Source organism: Lynx rufus, unplaced genomic scaffold (genome assembly GCF_022079265.1).
Source record: "Lynx rufus isolate CCGP_SWC_20201006 ecotype Redwood Valley unplaced genomic scaffold, mLynRuf1.p SCAF_17, whole genome shotgun sequence".
Lineage (NCBI taxonomy): Eukaryota > Metazoa > Chordata > Mammalia > Carnivora > Felidae > Lynx > Lynx rufus.
Window position 1 is genome coordinate 41455490 of NW_025814831.1, and position 22247 is coordinate 41477736.

The 22247-nt window shown below is 40.3% G+C and overlaps 1 protein-coding gene across 1 annotated transcript; it reads left to right on the forward strand.

Moving 5' to 3' along the window:
- Positions 1-1444: 1444 nt before the first annotated feature.
- Positions 1445-20103, forward strand: DHRS7 (dehydrogenase/reductase 7). The gene is made up of 7 exons (XM_047079560.1): positions 1445-1700; positions 8631-8783; positions 11848-11954; positions 12394-12633; positions 15357-15479; positions 16674-16889; positions 19909-20103. Exons 1-7 carry the CDS (start codon positions 1568-1570, stop codon positions 19954-19956), a joined length of 1020 nt encoding a protein of 339 aa, XP_046935516.1. The 5' UTR covers positions 1445-1567; the 3' UTR covers positions 19957-20103.
- Positions 20104-22247: the final 2144 nt, after the last annotated feature.

Below are 22247 nucleotides of genomic sequence, written 5' to 3' on the forward strand. Positions count from 1 at the left end.
CCGTGACTGATTCTTTAATAAACATCTAATTGAATTCCAAAATGAATGATGCTTCTTTTCAGGTAAGATGAAATACATGATATTGAAATTTTGTATATTAATTTGTTTTCATTTTCCAGTGCAAGAAGTGCTAGTGAGGTGAAAAGACTGTGTGGTTTTATTATAGTTTGTGTATTAGTTACAATTCTCCATGGAAACAGCTCTGTTCCCCTTTCAGCCTCCCCAAAGCTGGAGTGTGTGATGGAGAATCCAGGTATACATACATGGCATGGTCTGGCTTGGGACACCAAATCTAATTCAGTCCTTACATTTTACGGAAGGGGAACAAGCTCAGAGAAAACTCTTGGAATTTTTTCATGGGAGTGAGACTCAGTGTGGTATTTTTAAGCACCTTATTTTAAAACTCACTTATCACAAGAAAAATAAAACCCATACTGCAAAGGTAACAAGTTAAGAGGTCAGCTCTTGAGCAATATTATACCAAGTTATAAGAGAGGTAAACAATCAGCCAAGATCCAAGTTTAGTTAGTGTACATCTTCCTCGGAGAATCAGAACCATATCATCACAATTTAAACATTCTTACTGCTTTCACATGCAAGGGTAATTCTATAGGTCCAGGATATAGAAGTTTATAAACAAAACCCTTGTCTTTCAGGCTGGACTCTAAGATGTGATAATTATAATGGAAACAATAAATAATAAATGAGAATGAATTCTCCTAATTATAAAAGAATGAATTATTGTGTATGAACTACTGTGCCCTTTACATTTTTTTATTTAAACCTCCCTACTGTTTGTGAGTACATAAAAATAAATAATTTACTTAGGGTTGCTGAGGACGGAACCAGCTTGGCTCAGGTCCCCAATCCTGCTCCTAGAGCTGGTGCTCATGGACAATCTTGGCCGAAACTGCACTTTCTCCTCCAGCAAGACGGCAAGTGTCTTATGCAACATTGTTTTCCGTATTTAAATCAAGGGGCCAACTCCAGAGACCCGGTTAATTGGGGGTGGGGTGGAAAACAGTTTGATAGTTTGTTGGGTTTATTTAGTTAAGAAAGATGAGGACGGAGGAAGTCGCATTCATAGGTTGGACTCTTTGTGCTCTTCCTTTTGACACAACCCGAGACTTGGAACTATATCCCCTCAAAACAACTGTTAATCCTTCTTGATATTACAAACCTTGTGGCTACGGTAGTAACAGCAGTACCGCCGAGTCTTTAAGTCACCCACGCCTGGCGTCTCAGCAGCAACCCTTCCTTAGGCGTACACGCAGGCGAAGCAGGCTCAGCAGTTGCAGGGCACGGGGCACTGGGCGGGGCGTGCGGGCTTTTCCCGCCCCCTCCACGCGGCCCGGGGCGCGGCTCCCAGCCGGGTGGTGCGGCGCGCCCAGACCGTCCCTCCCTCCTGTCCACTCTCTGGGCGGAGCCGGGGCGGTGCGGCTCTCCGGCCCGCTAGGGTGCGGCTCTCCGGCCCGCTAGGAGGCGGCCGGGCAGATTTCCGTGCGCCGCGCCGCGGCTCGTACGGGTTCTGTGTTTCCCCAGGCAGGGCCGGGCTTGCACGGCCGCGATGAGCTGGGAGTTGCTGCTCTGGCTGCTGGCGCTGTGCGCGCTTCTCGCGCTCGTGGTGCAGCTGCTGCGCTTCCTGCGGGCGGATGGCGACCTGACCCTGCTGTGGGCCGAGTGGCAGGGGCGACGCCCAGGTGAGGACCCGCAGCCGCGCCTCCAGAGTGGGAGGTCGGGCTCCGGGCGCCCGTCCCCGCTGTCCCCGCCTCCCTCCGGGTGGTGTGGAGCTTCCGCGCCTTTCCCTGGGACTGCCGGTGGGGGGAGGAAAAAGCTGGGGCCCAGAAGGCGGGTCTGCCCCTTTGTCTTTCGTCCGGGTCAGGGAGGACGCGCCTGGTTGCCAAAGTCAGAGGGCTCTGGAATGGGCGGGGCGCCCTGAGTGCTGGAAGTTCTTAATCAGGCTCCCAGGGATTCTGCTGCTGCGTGCGCGGACGACGATATCGAGAAACACTGCCAGTCCCCTGAGTTTGTACGGGAGCCTCCTTTCGAGAACTGGAGCTCGGTTTTTCTACATCCTGAAGTTGTTCCCTCATTCTGAGTTGTGAAATAAAATGAAATAACCCGGAGTTACCTACCTACCGACTTATCCCCCTAGAAAGACCTGGATTGGCATTTTGCCCCGAGATAGATCATTACAGGCACATTGAGGGGCATTCTGCCTATCCCACTTTCATCTGTGCCCTGCTTGAAATTTGGTCGTCGTTTACTACTGCATTCTTTGCGCTAAAAGCAATGGGCACCGCCCTTTACACGCGCGACCTCCAGGCTTTACAGAGACTTACAAAGTAGGCGTTATTGATCTTATTTTCCAGGTAGGGAAACCAATATTCAGAGACATTAAATGACCCAGCCAGAGCTAGGCTTTGGATCCATAAGGGCTCAGGGAAGTGGACTTTCCCTGGACCTAGTTTCCTGTGTGAAAATACCCAAAAAGCACGTGAGGAAGTTTACTTGGAAGTGATAGGAAGTGGACTTTCCCTGGACCTAGTTTCCTGTGTGAAAATACCCAAAAAGCACGCGAGGAAGTTTACTTGGAAGTGATAGCTAGCAGTTCAGAAGATAGACTTTGCTTTCAAAACGGGTCTGGGAGGGAAGGGGAGCCATATGGCTTTCAAGGATGTCAAAACAGGTTCTTGAGGACCAACAACAAACCAACCAACCAACCAACAAAAACTTAGATGGTACAGTGTTTTGTGTCCCTTCAAAGCTCAACTGTACCTGACAAAATCTTATTCCTTAGTATTTCATTTCTCTCGTTGCATTTTCTTGGGTATAACATCTGGAGTGCTGACATTATTGAGTTCATGGAAAATACACTACACCTGTGCAAAGTCAACGTGTGGCAGGCAGATAGATGGCTGGGATTGTCAGACCCTCTTTTGATCAGACCTTCTCTTGCCTGATGGCTGCCTTGTGGCTACGTTGTGGATATTTACATTTGATCCTGAGTGCTTTTATGTTAACTTGGACTTTGAGAATTACATACAAATAATTTCCTTTTAAAACTTAATTCTGTAGAAGTTGTTTGGTCCGTTAGTCATGTCAAGTGCTGAAAAGGGAAAACGTTGAGACAATGTCTGAATGAATATCTAATAGCTAGTTAAATTACAGGTTATCGCATATCAAGCAAAAACTGAAAGTTAAGGTGACCAAAAATAATTTTTAAGAAATTCACTTAATTTTTTCAGTGTTTTACTTTGGCTGGAAAAATAGTTTTGAAGGATTTTAAGATGCATTTAATTACATTGCTATTATTATTTACTTGTATAATTGACTAATTTGCATATTAATTTGATACATTATTTATCTAAGTAAATAAATCACATTAAAAGTTATTCAGCAAATAAAGTTGTAATGTTAAATGGTGATGGCTTTTAAATTTTAAATTTTAATTTAACTTTTAACTTCATTTTTAAATTTAGTCATTCTTAAACCTGCATTGACTGAAGAGTAAGCTTTCTAGAACTCCTTTTATGTATAAAGCACAGATATATGTGAGGTACACAGTGTATCTGGAGTTACAATTTCACTGGGGGAGTTTTTTAATGTTTATTTATTTTTGAGACAGAGAGAGACAGAGCATGAACGGGGGAAGGTCAGAGAGAGAGGGAGACACAGAATCTGAAACAGGCTCCAGGCTCTGAGCTGTCAGCACAGAGCCTGACGCGGGGCTCGAACTCATGGACCGTGAGATCATGACCTGAGCCGAAGTCGGACGCTTAACTGACTGAGCCACCCAGGCGCCCCTGGGGGAGTTTTTAAGAAAAAAATGACTAGAAAGACTACTGGAGGTTGGGGGCTGGTGATAATGAAACAAATTTAAAGGAACATGGAGATACACTTAGGTTCCCATCAGGTTCCCAAAACGGTTTAGATTGGAAAGATAGGCAGACTCTATTAAGGTAAAAAAAAAAAAAAAAATTTTTTTTTTTAATAAATCCTCCTTGTCTTCTCCATAGGTTTATTATTTTTGTCACTTTAAAAAATAGACAATATTCTTATATACTACAGAATTTAAAGATACAAAAGGAGGGGCACCTGGGTGGCTCAGTTGGTTAAGCATCCAACTCTTGGTTTCTGCTTGGGTCACGATCTCACGGTGTGTGAGTTCGAGCCCCACATTGGGCTCCTGACTGACAGTGTGGAACCTGCTTGGGATTCTCTCTCTCCCTCTCTCTCTCTGCCCTGCCCCCACTTGCGCTCTCTGTCTTTCAAAAATAAATAAATAAACTTAAAAGAAAATAAAGATACAAAAGGACTTATGGTGAAAAGTTGCCCCCAGCCACCAAGTATGCCTCTCTGGAGGCAACCAACATTTCTGCTTTCACATATCCTCCTAAAGAAACTCTCCATGTTCCCAAGCGTATATCTTACATGGTGAAATCTAAGGGTGACTAATCATAGATACTGCACATAGATCCAGAAAAATCCATGGCACAAGTCCAGAGCAGGAAAAGTTTCCAGCAGCAGCACATCTGGGGAAAACTCGGGTTTTTGTTGGCAGTAACCTCGATAGGAGTGAACTGTGAAATGACTGCCAGAAAAGATTAGGCAAGCCTGGGAGGTGTGTAGTCCCTGAAGCAACGAATAGCAGTCCACAACAGATGTCTTCTGAATAAAGGCTTGTCTGTGCTGGCCTCTGTGCTGCACACTGGGGATACCACAGTGGCTCAACCAGCCATTGTCCAGACCCCACGGGAATCCTGGATCCTTCTGCGGCTAGTTCTCTTCAATAGGAACATTGACCAGCTAGAGTTTGTGCAGTGGGGTGTGAGCCAAAGAGTGAGGAAACCTGAGGCCATATCATCTGAGGGAAGGTCATAGACACTGGAGGTGGTTAGCTTTAGAGAAGCAAGAGATGATGAGAGGATTTAGGGAAGACACGTCAGCTGTCTTCAAATATACAAGGGATTGTCATGTGTGAGGCAGGCCTGATTTATTCTTTCTGTTACCACAAGGCAGAACTTCTGCTGACTGCTGCTGGGTAGCAGAAATTGAAGGTATATCACAGTAGAAGAAAGAATCCTTGGGGTGCTTGGGTGGCTCAGTCAGTTGAGCATCCAACTCTTGATTTCAGCTCAGTCATGATCCAAGGGTCATGGGAATGAGCCCTGTGTGGGGCTCCGTGCTGAGCGTGGAGCCTGTTTAAGATTCTCTCTATCTCCCTGTGCCCCTTTTCCCTTCTCATGCTCTCTCTTTTCTTTCTCTCTCTCTGTCTCTCAAAAAAAAAAAAATCCTTGCCCCCCTTGAATGATTAGACTAGTCTAAAAAGGAGGGGGTGCTTTGGAGATAACTAGCTTCCTCATTCTGTGAGGGAATTAAGTAGACATTAGTCTGCGCCTTGAGAGAATTCTCAAACTGGGTTGGGGGTTGAACTGCTAAGTTTCCTTCCAGCTCTGAGGATCTGCTTTCAGAGACTCTGTAGGGGAGACCATGATTTATGCTATATTCTGTGGAATTGGTAAACAAGAGTTGGTGCTAAATACAAAAGTTTTCCTCTCCATGGTGGGAAGAAAGGGGCCAGAAGTGCAGGTGTACTAAGGTACACCTGAGCTAAGGGGTTTTCATTGTTGGTTTTAAGTAATATTTGCTTATTGGTGTGAAAATGGAGAAATTTTTATTCTATGCAAGTTAGTAAATAGTTACAAACAACTAGAGTCACCCTGTAGACTGAGTATTGCAGAACTTTGGAACAGTGAGTAGTCAGTGAGTGAGTAAATGATTATTATCTGAATATACACTCTACCATTCCTGATGAAGTTCTCGCTTGTGCATTTCCATAAAAGTACACCATGTGATGGGAAAGAATTACAGCTCAGACATAGTATTCAGGATGGTTGCAACCTTAGTTCAGATATTTACATGAAACCTTTTAACTGAAGACAAGCTATAGTTTCTTGAATGACTAAGAAACAGTTGGGTTTTAAAATTTTGATCATATTCTCACAGTTTGTAAAATCGAGCCCCATGTCCGGCTCTGTGCTGATGGCACAGAGCCTGCTTGGCATTCTCTCTCCCTCTCTCTCAAAATAAATAAATAAACTAAAAAAAATAAAATAAAATATTGATCATTTTAAAATGTGAGCACCATAGGCTAGTGGTCAGGGTGTGGACTTTGGAGCTAAATGTACCTGGGATTTTTTTTAAAGCTTATTTATTTATTTTGAGAGAGAGAAAGAGAGAGCGTGCGTGCAAGAGAGACCACCACTGAGGGAGGGAGAGAGGGAGATAGAGAATGCCATGCAGGTTCCGCTCTGTCAGCAGAGAGCCTGATGAGGTGCTTGAACTCATGAACAGTGAGATCATGACCTGAGCTGGTATCAAGAGTTGGATGCTTAACTGACTGAACCACCCTGGTGGCCCTGTACCTGGGTTTATGTCCCAGCTCTCCTAGGGTTGTTGGGTGTTTACTGAATAGTTATTGATGGAGTTCTTTCTATATTCCAGTCTCTGTGCTAGGCACTGAATAGTGAACAAGGCAGATAGGGTCCCAGTTTTAAGGGAATTTACAGTCTAGTGAGGTAAATTAATGTCTGTAATCCTCAGCTTCCTTTTTTATAAAATTGAGATAATTCTTATTTCATGAATTTCTTGTAAGGGTTTTAATAAGGTAATGTGTTTAAGCACATAGGGAATAATAAAAACATATAAAGCCTTTATGGCTAGTAACCCCATTGCCCCTTGCTAGAGAAATTAGAACATACGTTATTGGGTGAATATTCTATGTTTTGCTGCTGAAAAGTCTATTTGTTAAACAATTTTAGCAATAATGAGTTGACATTTTATTAAGCACTGAGTATATGTCAGATACTGCTCGGGGTACTTTACTTACTAACTTACTTTTCTCAACAATGCTTTGAGGGAGGTTTTGTTATTAATCCAGTTTTCCAGTTGTGAACATTAAGGCACCAAGTTCTCACATGGGGGCATTTCACTGCTGTGTGTGATGGAGCCGGGATTTGAACCCTGGCAGTCCAGAGCTCGTACTGTTAACCCAACAGTTAGGTTTTAGACTTGTTTGACTAAAACAGTAAACTGATTTCCTGATTTTAATGTTTATGATCTAAATCAGAGGTGTGTGGGGCACCTGGGTGACTCAGTCGTTGAGCATCAGGCTCTTGACTTCAGCTCAGGTCATGATCTCACAGCTCGTGGGTTGGTGCCCCACTTTGGGCTCTGTGCTGACAGCGCTGAGCCTGCTTGGGATTCTGTCTCTCTCCCTCTCTCTTTTCCCCTCCCCTGCTGGTACGCACGTGCATGCGCATGCTCTCTCTCTCTCTCTCTCTCTGTCTCCCTGAAAATAAATAAACTTAAAAAAAAAAAAAGCCCAGGTACATCTAGCTCCTCCCCTGCAATTCAGATCGACAGTGGCTCTCACGTCCTGCAGTGCAAATAAGCTTTTCATTGGAGGAAAGGAGAATATACCACTCCTCTTTGCTTTAGAGCTGTAAGATTTTTATAGTTTTTCACAAGAACATGATTGGGCAAGCAGAGTACAGCATTTCATTTCTCTATCGTGTGCATTTAATCTTGGGTGAACTGGGTGAACTTGGGTGAACTTCAAGAAGAAAGCTCAGGCATTTGAGGAGCAAGCACTTTTATAAAGTGCCTTTTAATTGATAGGCATCAGATATGATTGACAAATGAGGAAAACAAAAATCCAGAATGATACCACCATACCTTAGAGTAGAGCTTGGTATATTCAGATTCATCATCAATACCTCCATTGCAATAAATTAGAATAATAGAAATCAGAACTGGATGGGACCTTTAGTGATCATCTTTATCTGAATCCCTCATTTCATGGAAAAGGAAGTGAGAAAGCATTTCAGATAGACTTTTTATTCACTTAGACTAATTTTTCTCAATTGAATACATAAATAAATAGAGCCTGGGAGTCAGATCATCAAGTTATAAGGCTTGTCCCAGAGTAAAGTCAGGAAAACTCACCCAAGAGTCGGGAATATATAATACAATGTGTTGATAACTGTTACTAATATATTTGTATTCATGCTTTTTAAAAAAAAAATTAGGTAGGAGGTGCTTTCTGAGGATATTTAATTAAAAAAATTGATATCACTTTATTGAGGTATGAGTAGCATAAAAACTACATATTTAAAATATACAACTCAGTGAATTTAAGGTAGGTATATACCTGTGAGAACATCACCAGAATCAAGCCCATAAATATAGGCTAGTGAAAAAAAAGTTTTTTTTATTTTAGAGAGAGTGTACAAGCAGGGGAGAGGGGCAGATGGTGGGGGAAAGAGAGGGAGAGAGTGAGAGAGAGAGAGAGAGAAGATTCCAAGCAGGCTCTATGCTGAGTGTGGAGCCCTATGTGGGGCTGGATCCCACAACCCTGAGATCATGACATGAGTCAAAATCAAGAGTCAGATACTCAACTGACTGAGCCACCCAGGCACCCCTAGGCTATTGGAATTTTTAAACTCCGCACATTATGTCTTCATATTTTGTGGTATTGTTTAAGACTGTCTTTTTGGTAATCTTTGATTTATGGGTGTAATCCAGAGCTTAGTTTCTGCCCTCAATCTGTACTTATTTCTCACTAGAATGGGAGCTGACCGATATGGTAGTATGGGTGACTGGAGCATCGAGCGGGATCGGTGAAGAGCTGGTTTACCAGCTGTCTAAACTAGGAGTCTCCCTTGTGCTGTCAGCCAGAAGAGTGCAGGAACTGGAAAGGGTGAAGAGAAGGTGCCTTGGTGAGTAAATCTAAAACCACAGCAGCTTCCTGGAAATCAACCAGAATTCACATTCAAATACAATTTTGAGATTTTTAGAAGTTAAGAGTGGGATTTTCCTGGGCATATTATCTGCTCTGGTTCCAGATACTCCAAATGCTTAGATCCAAATCCTCTTTCTTTGGGCATCTCTTCAGTAGCTGCTCTTGCCCCTTCCTTTTCTTTTCTGATGTCTTTCTACTTTTCTTCTTCTTCTTTTTTTTAAGTTTTTATTTTACTTCTAGTTAGTTAACATACAGTGTTATAGTAGTTTCAGGTGTACAATATGGTGATTAACACATACATCATCTGGTGCTCATCACAAGTGCACTCCTTAATCCCCATCCCCCATTCAACCCATCCCTCTACTCCCTCCCCTCTGGTAACCATCAATTTATTCTCTATAAAAGAGTCTATTTCTTTGTTTGCCTCTCTCTCTCTTTTTTCCCTATACTTGTTTGTTTTGTTTCTTAAATTTCACATATGAGTGAAATCATGTGGTATTTGTCTTTCTCTAACTGATGTGTTTTCCTTAGCATAATACTCTGTAGCTCTACCCACATCATTGCAAATTCTGCCCCTTTTTTAATTGATTTATTTGTTTTGTGGGGGTTGAGTTTTTGTAAGTTCTTTGTATATTTTGGATACTAGCCCTTTACTGGATATGTCATTTGCAAATATCTTCTCTCATTCTTTTAGTTGCCTTTTAGTTTTGTTGATTATTTCTTTGGCTGTATGGAAGCTTTTTATTTTGATGTAGTTCCAATAGTTTATTTTTGCCGTTGTTTCCTTTCCCTTGCCTCAGGGGACCTATCTAGAAAACAGTTGCTGCAGCTGATGTCAGAGAAGTTACTGCCTGTATCCCCTTCTAGGATTTTGATTGTTTCATGTCTCCCATTTAGGTCTTTAATCCATTTTGAATTTATTTTTGTGTATGGTGTAAGAAAGTGGTCCAGTTTCATTCTTTTGCATGTTGCTGTCCAGTTTTCCCAACACCATTTGTTGAAGAAACAGTTTTTTTCCCGTTGGATATTCTTTCTTGTTTTGTCAAAAATTAATTGACCATGTAATTGTGGATTTACTTCTGAATTTTCTGTTTTGTTCCATTGATCTGTGTGTGCCTTCTATTTTTATTTTGTGCTGACTCTTGATATTAGAGACTGATCACGAATTCTTTTAAATGCTAGTGGATTTTCTTTTTTTTTTTTTTTAATGTTTATTTATTTTTGAGAGAGAGAGAGAGAGAGAGAGCGAGCAGGGGAGGAGCAGAGAGAGAGGGAGACACAGAATCCGAAACAGGCTCCAAGCTCTGAGCTGTCAGCACAAGGCCCAATGTGGCGCTCAAACTCACGGAACTGTGAGATCATGACCTGAGCTGAAGTTGGGCGCTTAACCAACTAAGCCACCCAGGCACCCCGGATGCTGGCGGATTTTCAGTGACCACGTACTTTATACTTTTGTCTTAGAGAAAGAACAGTTTGGTTCTTATATATGGCATTCATGTGTGTAACCATAGAAATTTAACTAGAAAGGATCCTTCTTCATTTTGCTGAAATAGCAGATATTAAAGTCATATGGGACACTATAAGATTTTTGTTATAAAAATGAAAGAACAAAAAAAATGAAAGAACAGGAATTGAATTAGGTTTTAAAATGCAGCTTGAGGTAATATTCATATAGGGAGCAACAATGTTAATTTTTATTTTTTTATTTTTATTTATTTTTAATTTTTTTTTGGTTTAGGTTTTGGTATAGATGTGTTCACTTGAAAACAAGTTATCAGGGGCGCCTGGGTGGCTTGGTCGGTTAAGCATCCGACTTCGGCTCAGGTCACGATCTCACGGTCCGTGAGTTTGAGCCCTGCATTGGGCTCTGTGCTGACAGCCCAGAGCCTGGAGCCTGTTTCAGATTCTGTGTCTCCCTCTCTCTCTGCCCCTCCCCTGCTCATGCTCTGTCTCTCTCTGTCTCAAAAATAAATAAACGTTAAAAAAAAAAAAAAAAGAAAACAAGTTATCATCTGTCATGAAACAGTACCTAAAATGAGATAATTTTGAATTTTCAAGCAGACCATTCTTTGAGTCATTTCTCTACCTGTCATTCTTGAAACAATTTTCTTTCAGTTTGCTGATGGAGTTAACCATGCAGAAAAGAGAGTCAGTAGCAAGGCCACAAGGCCTCTTTCACAATATTGCCTTCAGAGGCCTCTTATGCTTTGCACTGGGACACTTCCTCTGGCTGTTGAGACTTGCAAGTCCTGTACTGGCAGAAATGAACCATGTCAGCATGTGTCTGCTAGACTAAGGCTGACTTTTCCTTTTATCTGTCAGATCACTGGTGCAAGCATTTCCATTTCTTTTTTAAAACAGTTAGTGTTTCACAGCTTAACAGTTTGTCCATAAAACCTTTGTACCTCGTTTATTTTCTCTACCTGCCTTTCTTATTGGCTTTACTGGTTATATTTCAAAATGTACTCTTTTGATGAGTAGTGACAGAAAGGGCCAACATGTTTCTCAATTGGCAGTTTGAAGGTTGTGTCCTGTTCCATGTTTGCATCCCTGAATCCTTGTCTGGAAGGAAGCTTCTGTGTGTCATGTGACTGGGTTAACTCTGAATGTCTTACTAATGTGAAGCATAAATTGTTTTTATGTTTTAATGTGTGTAAAAGAGAAACTATACTTTCTGAGCCTATAATGAAACAAATATATCTCTGTACTTCTAAAGAAAAAGCTCTAATTTTTTTTTTTTTAGCTTGTAGTATAATCATGGTTTCTTGTAGAGTCTGCTCCAATGTTAGACTGTCCGTATTCAAGTTGAAGAGAGCCATACTACTTCCTGTGTACTCAGCCAGCTTTTTGTCTGATTAGATATTGCCTTATTACTGCCAGTCCTCTTGGTCACTGAGAGAAATTCTTCCACAAGGCCACTCAGAAATGAGTTTTTGCCAAGTCCAGTTATAGGGTGGGTATTAAACTTAACACCAAGTACCCGGAAGCTTGATTGGACTATCTTACAACTTCTGCACTAATTTTTAAATGTCTTTATTTAGAGAATAACAATTTAAAAGACAAAGATATACTCGTTTTGCCACTTGACCTGACTGACAGAAGTTCCCATGAGGCGGCTACCAAAATGGTCCTCCAGGAGTTTGGTAAAGTAAGTAGCCATTTTGAATTGGTAAGTCTTGCTTTGAAATAGGTAGCTACAAAAGAGATTCCCTTCTTTGTGTGCTGTCATTTAAAGGGTTTTAGGCAAATGGGTCCATGCAGTGAGATCAATGCCCATGAGTCTTTTATACTTTAAGTCTTTGGATTTATGTAATTAGTACTTTCCATACCTTACTAAGTACTAATTCCTTCATGTAGAACAAAAGAAGGTAAAAATTCACTGTGCCTTTTATTTTTATGATGGGAAATTAATTCCGTAGGTGAATTGTGGTTTTTATTTTATCTCTTTATTGCTGACTGCTAGAAATTCACCATTACATTCCAATGATTCTTCAAGTTAACAATATAACCAGCCATCCCTAAGAATTGTTATCAGTCCATTTACAGGTCATCCCCAAAGTGCCCCTTTTCTGATTTTATTTAACTAGATCGACATTCTTGTCAACAATGCTGGAAGATCTCAGCGTTCTTTGTTTGTGGAGACCAGCCTGGACGTCTTCAAGGAGCTAATAGAGCTTAACTACTTAGGGACGCTGTCCTTGACAATGTGTGTTCTGCCTCACATGATCGAGAGGAAACAAGGAAAGATTGTTACTGTGAATAGCCTCCTGGGTATCATATCTGCGCCCCTTTCTAGTGGATATTGTGCCAGCAAACATGCTCTCCGGGTAAGACTGCTCAAACTCAGCTCTGATCTAAATATGTATATGGGAGACACGGCCATCACTGCAAGAGGTCATTGGAACGGGGCAGTGATGTAGGGGAACAGCAAGAGAGACCCAAGGAGACCTTGGGTAGAGGACATCCCCAGAAGATGCTAAAAAAGACTTGAGTCTCACACGCCTCTTCCTAATTCAGCAAACATGTACTGAGTACCAATACTGTGCCATGCTGTGCATAGCAGTGGATCCTGGGGATATAAAGATAAGAAATGGTCCCCACCCTAAAGAAGTGTATAGTCTGCTCAACATGTCACCCTCATCCTCATTTCTATCACATCTTCATGGAAACTCTACCCCCATTTCTTCCGCACACACTTGATGTACTTACCCTTCCCATTTCTCTTCTTTCTCCTTCCCCGTTGTAGTTGGCATTTATTTTATCTAGTCTAAATATATTTGCATGTCAGAAGTAGGAGCTCCCCACTGGATGATTAGACCTGGGCTTCGTATCCCTACTGGGACTAGTCTTGACCCTATTTACTGTGGCTTCACTGAAAGAAGAAAATCCAGTCAAGGCAGAGGCTGGGAGAAAGCTTGATTTGGGCTACAATAACTTACTAGCTGTGACTATAGAAACAAATGACTTTTTAATATTGGCTTAAGAATGGATATGAAGAAATATTATTAAACTGTAACATAGAACAAATTAGATCCTAAGGCCAATAGGAGACACATAATTTATAATTAATGCTGTTGAAAGTCAGCGTAAGTGGAATGTTTCGCTGTTGGAATAATGAGATGCAACAGCTGAATGGCCTTCACAGATTCATGAGGATCTGAAGCTTTGGTTCTTTAGGGTATCCTCTTTCTGCTGTGGAGAGAGACGGTTGCGGAGAGTGATGAAACAGATTGCTACACTGATGATTTCCCCATATTTGGTAATGGGGTAGTAGTTACTTCCTGTAGAGCAGATGGGCAAGTCTCAGGCAGGTGGATGAGGGAAGACAGCCCAGTATCTTCCTGACATGCAGAGTGCTTTCACTAAAACGCAACCTGAGCTATCTGGCCTGCCTTCCAGGACTCACTGTTTTATTACTGGATTTGATCCTGTTATACAGTGTGGCAGGTTGAGACTCCAGTTAGTTAAACCAGTAGCTGAACACTAGGACTAGGAAGTACTTTTGGAAGAACACATTTCCTTCCCTGATTCCCAACAAGCTATAGAGTGAATTTATTTATCACTGAAAAGTTCACACACTATACTAGATGTGACTTCAGACAAGGAGAGGTGTTTTTTGTGTTTTTTTTTAAATTTTTTTAACTTTTATTTATTTTTGAGACAGAGAGAGACAGAGCATGAACAGGGGAGGAGCAGAGAGAGAGGGAGACACAGAATCGGAAGCGGGTTCCAGGCTCTGAGCCATCAGCCCAGAGGCCGACGCGGGGCTCGAACTCATGGACCGTGAGATCGTGACCTGAGCTGAAGTCGGACGCTTAACCGACTGCGCCACCCAGGCGCCCCAGGGAGAGGTTTAACATGATGTATTGGCTTTCATGGTGTCCTCTCTCCTCTTTTGCTGTAGAGAGGTTAAGGATACGAGAGTTCATTGATTTACAAAGACTTTTTTCATGTCCGTCTGAGGCAGGCACTTTGTTGGTCCCTGGCAGCGCAAACCCCTATAGCTGCTATTTGTTAGTGGTTGGCATTAAGAGCTGGTAACTGTTTTAATGTTGGATCACACTCCAGATTAGCTGTTTAGGCTTTTCAATACTTAGCTGATACCAATGTAATCTTGGAACATTTCCTAATTTAGGAAAAGAGAGGAGGGGAAGTAGATGTTTACTCCCTATTTGTTCAGAAGTAGCCAGTATCTTCAAGTCTAGAGGGTCTAGCTTGTTTTTATGAAAGTCATTGAGGAAGCAATTCTATTACATTTTTAACCAGCCATGGACTCGCTTGCTAACCCTAAAAGTAAATGCTGAAACAAATTGTCTGTTAAAATAGTCATATAAATAGAGAAAGTTGAATTCTTCCTCTATGATAATTTCTGTCAAGTATTTAATCCCTCTTGCTCCCTCTTGCGCCAGCAGTGGCACTTGAGACTGCTTTGAGGGATAAAAGAAGCAGGGAGATGGGGACTGGTGTGGGGATAGTTTTTCCCCTGTCCTGCGCCTACCGTGAGACATAACTCGTGGTGTCAGCCACCACTGCCAGAAGGTGTCAATTATTCCTACCAGAAGATGGTGATGCCTGAGGATGCCTGTTCTAAATTGCCCCCAGTCTTTTTTTTAGTGTTTAGTTATTTTTGAGAGGGAAAGAGAGAGAGGGAGGGAGAGGAGAATGTGAGCAGCGGAGGGGCAGAAAGAGAGGGAGAAAGAGAATCCTAAGCAGGCTCTGCCCTGTTAGCACTGAGCACGACATGGGGCTCGATCCCACGAACCGTGAGATCATGACCTGCACTGAAATCAGGAGTCAGATCCTTAACCGACGGAGCCACCCAGGCGCCCTAGATTGCCCTGTCTTAGAGTTAAAAATGTTTAATAAACTTGCCCAGTGAGATTTCCTGTCCTTTACTTGGCATTTAAAAACATGTTTTGATAATGTGCTAGTGTCCCACATAAAAAGTTGAAGTAATGTCGTGCTAATAGCAAACATGAGATACATGTATTTAATTTTATTTGTTGCCCTCTTTCATTGTTTTTGTTTTTTTTTGTTTTTGGCCTATTAGGGTTTTTTTAATTGCCTCCGTACTGAACTTGCTACATACCCAGGTATAGTAGTTTCTAACATTTGTCCAGGACCTGTGCAGTCAAATATTGTGAAGAATGCCCTGTCTGAAGAAGTCACAAAGGTAAAAAACTTCTAGTTGAGGATAATTTGAATGCTTTAGTAGTTATGTATTGGTATTGCATCACTGTGCTTAGAATTTTTTCTAACATGTTACTGTGTTATGAATTATTTGCAAAACTTAACTCATGGCAGTAGGAACGCTGTTAAGTTTAGCTGCTAGTGCTTTGGCATTCAGTTTTAATAAAGGCTAAAGAAGTTGATAAGATACTGCTTATAAGTAATCCACTATGATGTGGGCTATCAACATTTTAAAAACTCAGTTTCTATCACTTCACAAATTATAGCAACATTGAAAGGATTTGTGTGGCTGAATCTTAGCACATTAAATCTTACTGGGATTTTAAAGAAGAGCTATGGTGAAGGAGCTTAGAAAAAGCCTGGCTGGATTGCAGTAATTTTAGGTTAGCTTCACCTGTGCCTGACCACACGCCTGTGCTTCCCTCAGCTCTTGGACTGCACATGGTGAGTTGCCAAGTGGATGACAAATTTCTTGCGATGAGTCCAGTATCACCCAGTGATACAAAATCCCACTAAAGACCGTGAAATTTTCCTCCTTCTCCACGAAGATCAATTTCTGCTGAGACATAAATCTGTTTATGCTTCTGTGTAAATGTTTACAGATATGATTTATATTTTCACATTTTCTGTGGAGACTGTAAGGTAAACTAGAAGCAGCACGCTGTTTTGGGAATCAAGTGACTTGGAAGATCTGGTTACTGCTAGTGATCTGTGTGAACACAGATGAGTTACTACCTTTATGGGCTTCAGTTTATTTATTTGTAGAATGGTAGTGTGTTAACTGGATTAGCAGCACCAGATTTGTTCACTATGGACTCCATGGTTTATGGAATTTCATTTGCTAAATATATGTATTAGTAATTTATTTAAAAATCTTTATTGCTAAATTGATATATAATTTTCATTAAATTAAAGGGGATGTAAATAAAAGCAAAGAACCTTCATCTTTTATTTAGCCTGCATGATCTTATCTGGTCATGTATGATTTGTCTAAGGCTTTTTGAAACATTACAGTTTATAGACACCCATCAGTACCAATGATGTCTTCTAAGGGGCATGAGGTCCCAGTGAAAGCGTCAACTACATGACCTCTGAGTCCTTTATAGCTAAAAAAGTTTTGTGAAATATCTTGGATAAATACTCAGCATTCACTTACTTTTTTTTAACATTTTCTTAGTCTGTAGGCATTGATGTAGCCCAGTCCCACAAGATGGCGACCAGTCGTTGTGTGCGGCTGATGTTAATCAGCATGGCCAATGATTTGAAAGAAGTTTGGATTGCGGATCACCCTTTTTTATTAATAACATATTTGTGGCAATATATGCCAACCTGGGCCTGGTGGCTGACCAACATATTAGGGAAGAAACGAATTGAGAACTTTAAGAAGGGTTTGGTAAGACCAATTTATACAATTCTTAATACATATCAGTCTTGTAGAAAGTATGAAATTTTTGAGCGCTTGAAAACTTTTCTTACTCCCCATCAACTTTATGACATAAATACGAAAGATATAAGAAGTATTGTATTCCCCAGGCATATCTGTTGGTTTACTATAAATTACTACTGGTCTTAGAAATTTCTACAAGGTAAACTCAAATCAGAGATTGTCATTTTATCTTCTAAAAACTTACTGATTGACCAATGTATGTCTTCTTTCTCCACTGTTTTTCATCACAAATTCCTACCTGGTACCATCTCCTTGGAATGATAATGGCCTCCCCTCCAGTTTCTCTCCAGCATGAGGCCTCAGCCCGTGCTTTACTCTGTCAAAGCACTTACCATGCAGTGAAAAATCATGCACTCTCTCTGTGTAGTGCTGGTTCCTTTGGCCTCATTCTGGAAGCACTGTGCACATGAGATGTACCAAAATGTCCATGTCTGAAAAAATATGGTGATTGTTCATTCTTTTGGCACTCATTCCTACAGATAAGTGAGGAATATTATGAGCTATTTCTGAGAAAATGGTGACCATCACAAGAATTTAATGTTTGAAGAGCAAGAAAATGTAATGAGTTAAGCCAAAAATTATGGATAGGATTATGCAAAGAAAGGCTATTTCTGTGGATGTTTTTTATTGTTAAATTATTTTCAATGACTACTACGTTCTTTTAGAAATGTTAGCAGGGATTGATATATAAAGAGCATTATTCAGTGGGAGCATACCATATGTATCATTATGTAACCTTCCACTATTTAAGCAGTCCACAAATTGTTAGGCACTTAATTTGTTCCCAATTTTTGAAGGATCCTGAACATAAATTAGTGAAAAAAATAAAACAAAATGCTTAAAGAGACTTAAAGGTTATAAAACTTCCATGATGCACCAAGTCCAGAGCTTGAAAAATGAAGGGGCTATTTATTTTCTACTAAGTTGTAATATGGACGAGTTTGCTTGGTACCAAGCCATTTATAAGTGTTTTGGTAATGTTGGGATGTGGTGGTGTGGGTTGGTTCTAAAGGTGGGACTTCTGGGGCACCTGGCTAGCTCAGTATGAAGAGCATGTGACTCTTGATCTTGGAGTTGTGAGTTTGAAACCCATGTGGGGGTGCAGAGATTACTTAAATAAAACTTTTTAAAAAAAGGTAGAGCTTCATCAAAGATTTACATCTGAATTTCAAATTTGGAGGGCAGCTGGTATAGTGGTATTGTGCCCAGTGATGGATAAGAGTTGGGAAAGAAAGTCCCCAGTATTAGGGAGGTGATAGCTCTCTGATTAAGATCATGGAGCCTCTTACCAGGCTACCTGGGTTGAAATCCCAGCTCTGTCCCATGACCTCATCCCTCAGTCTCAGACTTCTTTTCGATGTCAATCTCCCCAGCTACAAAATGGAGATTAATGATGCACTTAGTCATAGGATTGTCACAGAGATTAAGTGAGTACATGGAAAGCCCTTAAAACACATCTTGGAATGTCCTGCTTGTTAAGTACTAGCTGTTAATGTTTCTGTTTTGATGGTAGCAGGATATTTAACTAATAGATAAAGATCAGAGAGTTAAGCAATAGGGTGGAGAAAGAATACATTATAGAAATTACTTTTTTGAGGGATGCGGGAGTTGGGGGGACCGGGGCTAGACTTTTGGTGCTATTATAATAGTTGTACTCTTTGGGACATCTACAAGAATGTGAATTTGTTTTCTTTATAGATTATATAACTGTAAAATATAGACATTACTCAGTAAGTCAAGCATTCGATTACATCTAGACTTTGCTAAAATGATGGCCTTTCTCTTCTTACCACCATCTTTAACATATTGCTCATTACATGGTCTTGTTGCTAATCACTTTTTTTTTAATGAGAAACTGGGCATCCTTTCATTTCTGAAGACCATTTCTGAGATCAAATTCCTCATTCTTTATGTAAAACCATATAAACTTTCAAAAATTGTTCCTCACTTTTTTTTTAATGGTTTTCTCCTCCTGCTTCTTTTCTATTATTTTCTATTTGCTTATAAGGCATCTATGTTAAGATAATGCCAGTATAGCTTATCCCAAACTAAATGTACTTGTTGATAATACTTGAGTTTGTTTCTATTGTTTAGGGTGGGAACATTATGTCTGGAACTTTGTTTTTATGAATATATATTATTTTCCAGGATCAAGAACAATAGCTGCACTGAATTGTTACATATTTTTTTTTGTCTTAGTGCAAATTCTTGGAAGTAGTAAATGCATATCTTCCCAAATGAAATATCACATCTCAAGGATTATTGGGTTGCCTCGTTTTAGTCTTTAAGCAATGTACTAGAAATAACTAGAAATAATTTTAGAGTTATCTGTCAGATACTTCAACCCTAAATACCCTGACCTATTCTTTGTATTTATTAAGGCAAGTTAGTGTAGGTATGATATGCTGGTCTAGAAGAGTAATAATAGAGATTTCATCATTTAAGAAATGGCATGAGCAGATGCTAATCAATGATGTTTATACCTGATACAGGAGATAATGATACTAAGATATAGAGATATGATACAGAGATATGTTTGTGTAGATCTAGAATTCTCACTATGATTTCTATTCTAATTTAAACCTTTGCCCAGGTTTTCTTTGCCCAGGATTCTTTTTTTTTAAATTTTTTTAATGTTTATTTATTTTTGAGAGAGAGAGAGAGAGAGAGAGAGCGGGGGAGGGGCAGAGAGAGAGAGACACACACACAGAATCTGAAGCAGGCTTTAGGGTCTGAGCTGTCAGCACAGAGCCTGACGTGGGGCTTGAACTCACCAACCGCGAGATCATGACCTGAGCTGAAGTCAGACACTTAACTGACTGAGCTGCCTATGCGCCCCTAAGAATTCTTAACAGTGAAAAATGATATAGCTTTTTTTTTTGTAAAAACAAACAAAACAAAAAACAAACAAAACTGGGGTAAATATACAGAGAGAGTGATTCATGTTACTGTCTCTCTGTTACAGGATGCAGATGCCTCTTACTTTAAAACCTGGAAGACAAAACATGACTGAAGGAGGAGTACTCGCATTTTTTTTTTTTTTTAAGCTACTGGAGGGAGAATGAAATCAGCAATCTTTATATACTGAAGACTAACTTCTGATTTTACTTTTTTTTTTTTAATTTTTTTTCAACGTTTTTTTATTTATTTTTGGGACAGAGAGAGACAGAGCATGAACGGGGGGAGGGGCAGAGAGAGAGGGAGACACAGAATCGGAAACAGGCTCCAGGCTCTGAGCCATCAGCCCAGAGCCTGACGCGGGGCTCGAACTCACGGACCGGGAGATCGTGACCTGGCTGAAGTCGGACGCTTAACCGACTGCGCCACCCAGGCGCCCCTGATTTTACTTTTTAATAGATACAACTTTCAACATGTAATAAATAATAGAAGATTTCCATGAATCTTGCAATGAAGGTATTAACACATACCACATTCTTGGATTAAAAAAAGCATTTTACTGTAGCATATATATACTTAAAATCTAAGTTAGCAGAATGCTAACCAAATAATTATAATAACCCATTAAACGTAAACGAATGGAACATTACACGAAACAGTGTGGGGTAATGAGCAGATATAAAGAAGTATCTGAAATAGTCCTGTCTCTAAGATCCTTACGCTCTTAGAAGAGCTGATGGGTCCAAATGCCTATAGTTTGAAACAGTTAGTAGGGCTCATAGCAGCCATTATTCAACACCTGTCATATGCCATTTGCTGTTCTAAGTTGCTTTGTATGAGTTAATTCGCTTATTCTTCATAACAGCCCGCTAAGGTATGTGGTTTTATCCACTTTTATAGAAGAAGAAAGAGATGCTCAAAGCAAGTAGGTATATTACTTTCCTAAGTCACACAGCTAGTAAGGGGTAAAGCCAGGATTAAACTCAGCTCAGGAAGACTCCATTGGCAACTCCTTATTTTAGTTATTATTATTAATTTTACTTTAATCTTCACCACTTTACATTAGAAAACATATATAGGCCACAATAGAAAATTAGCAAATATTCCTTGACAAGAAAAAACATGTTCCTTTTTTATGAGCAGTTAATAGTTTAGCTATAGTCCAAATAATATAAATAAAATAACTAGAACATTTGTTGGGTAAGTTGGAGGCCACCCTAGTGGCTATCTTTACAAAAGGGGGAAGGTGACAGAGGTACACCATGGAGTACAGCAGCCATGGAATAAATGAACACATAGCAACACTGATATATCCTAGAAGCATGGTGATGAGTGGAGAAAAGTAAAGAACTATAATAACTAATTCTGTTTACATACACTTAAATCTATGTGCTTAGAAGGTAGTGCTCATTTGGAAGAAAACACAGTGAAAAGATATACATTAGATTACTTGAAATGGTAGCTTAGGATGCGGAGGGCATGGAGGGTGCAGTGTGGGGATAAAATACACGAGAGAACTCTTGCACAACCAGTGATGAAAATGGGAATTATGATTAATTGAATACACTGCACCTGGGGTAAAAACAAAAAGATGAATTGTTGAAACAGTTCTAGAGGACTACAAAATAACATTGTCATATGGCATGGTATAGATTGTAAGCACAACCAGTTCAGAAAAGGGAGAGATGTGCATATAGTGTGAAATGAATGTGATAACCACTACACCATGGAAACCCCTCCATCACATTTAGAATAGTGTGGAAGTCCTTTGTGGAGAAGGTGGTTTGCACTGAACCTTCAAAGGGTGGGATTTACATGAAGGTTTCAAGAGATTGGAGTCCAGGTCAGTTTTGTTTTATTTGTCATTGAATCTCCAGACCTTGCCACTGTGCTTGCCAGTGTTTAGGGTTTGCTGAGAGTATGCCAGACCTCCACAATGCCATGGATGAAAACTCATAGACTGAAAATAGCATGGTATCGGGATGAAGGAAAAATGAATTCAGTTTGCTCAATTGTTCCAGCCAATGAAGAGGCATAAATAAATTAAAATTATCTTTAAAAATTCATCTGGTGTTTTTCTATGACATGTATAAAGACATGCTTTTCTGTGTATAAACCCTCTCTTCCTTGGTCTTTTTTGTGAGCAGCCCTAAATGGAAAGGCAGCTTTTTGTCAAAGTTCATTTTGTCAAAGGTCGTCACGAGCTGTGAAACCCAAGTGTTCACATACTGACTTTTTAAAAAGTGTTTATTATTTTGCACTGACCCCTCATTTCCTAGCCACTAACTCAAATCACCCTTTGAAATAGGAAGGAAACTGTGTGCTTATTCTATCAATGCTGAAAGTGGGGCAGAGATGGGGTTGTGCAAGGTGATAGCTGGAGAGTTGGTTAGAAGAGTTACCAGT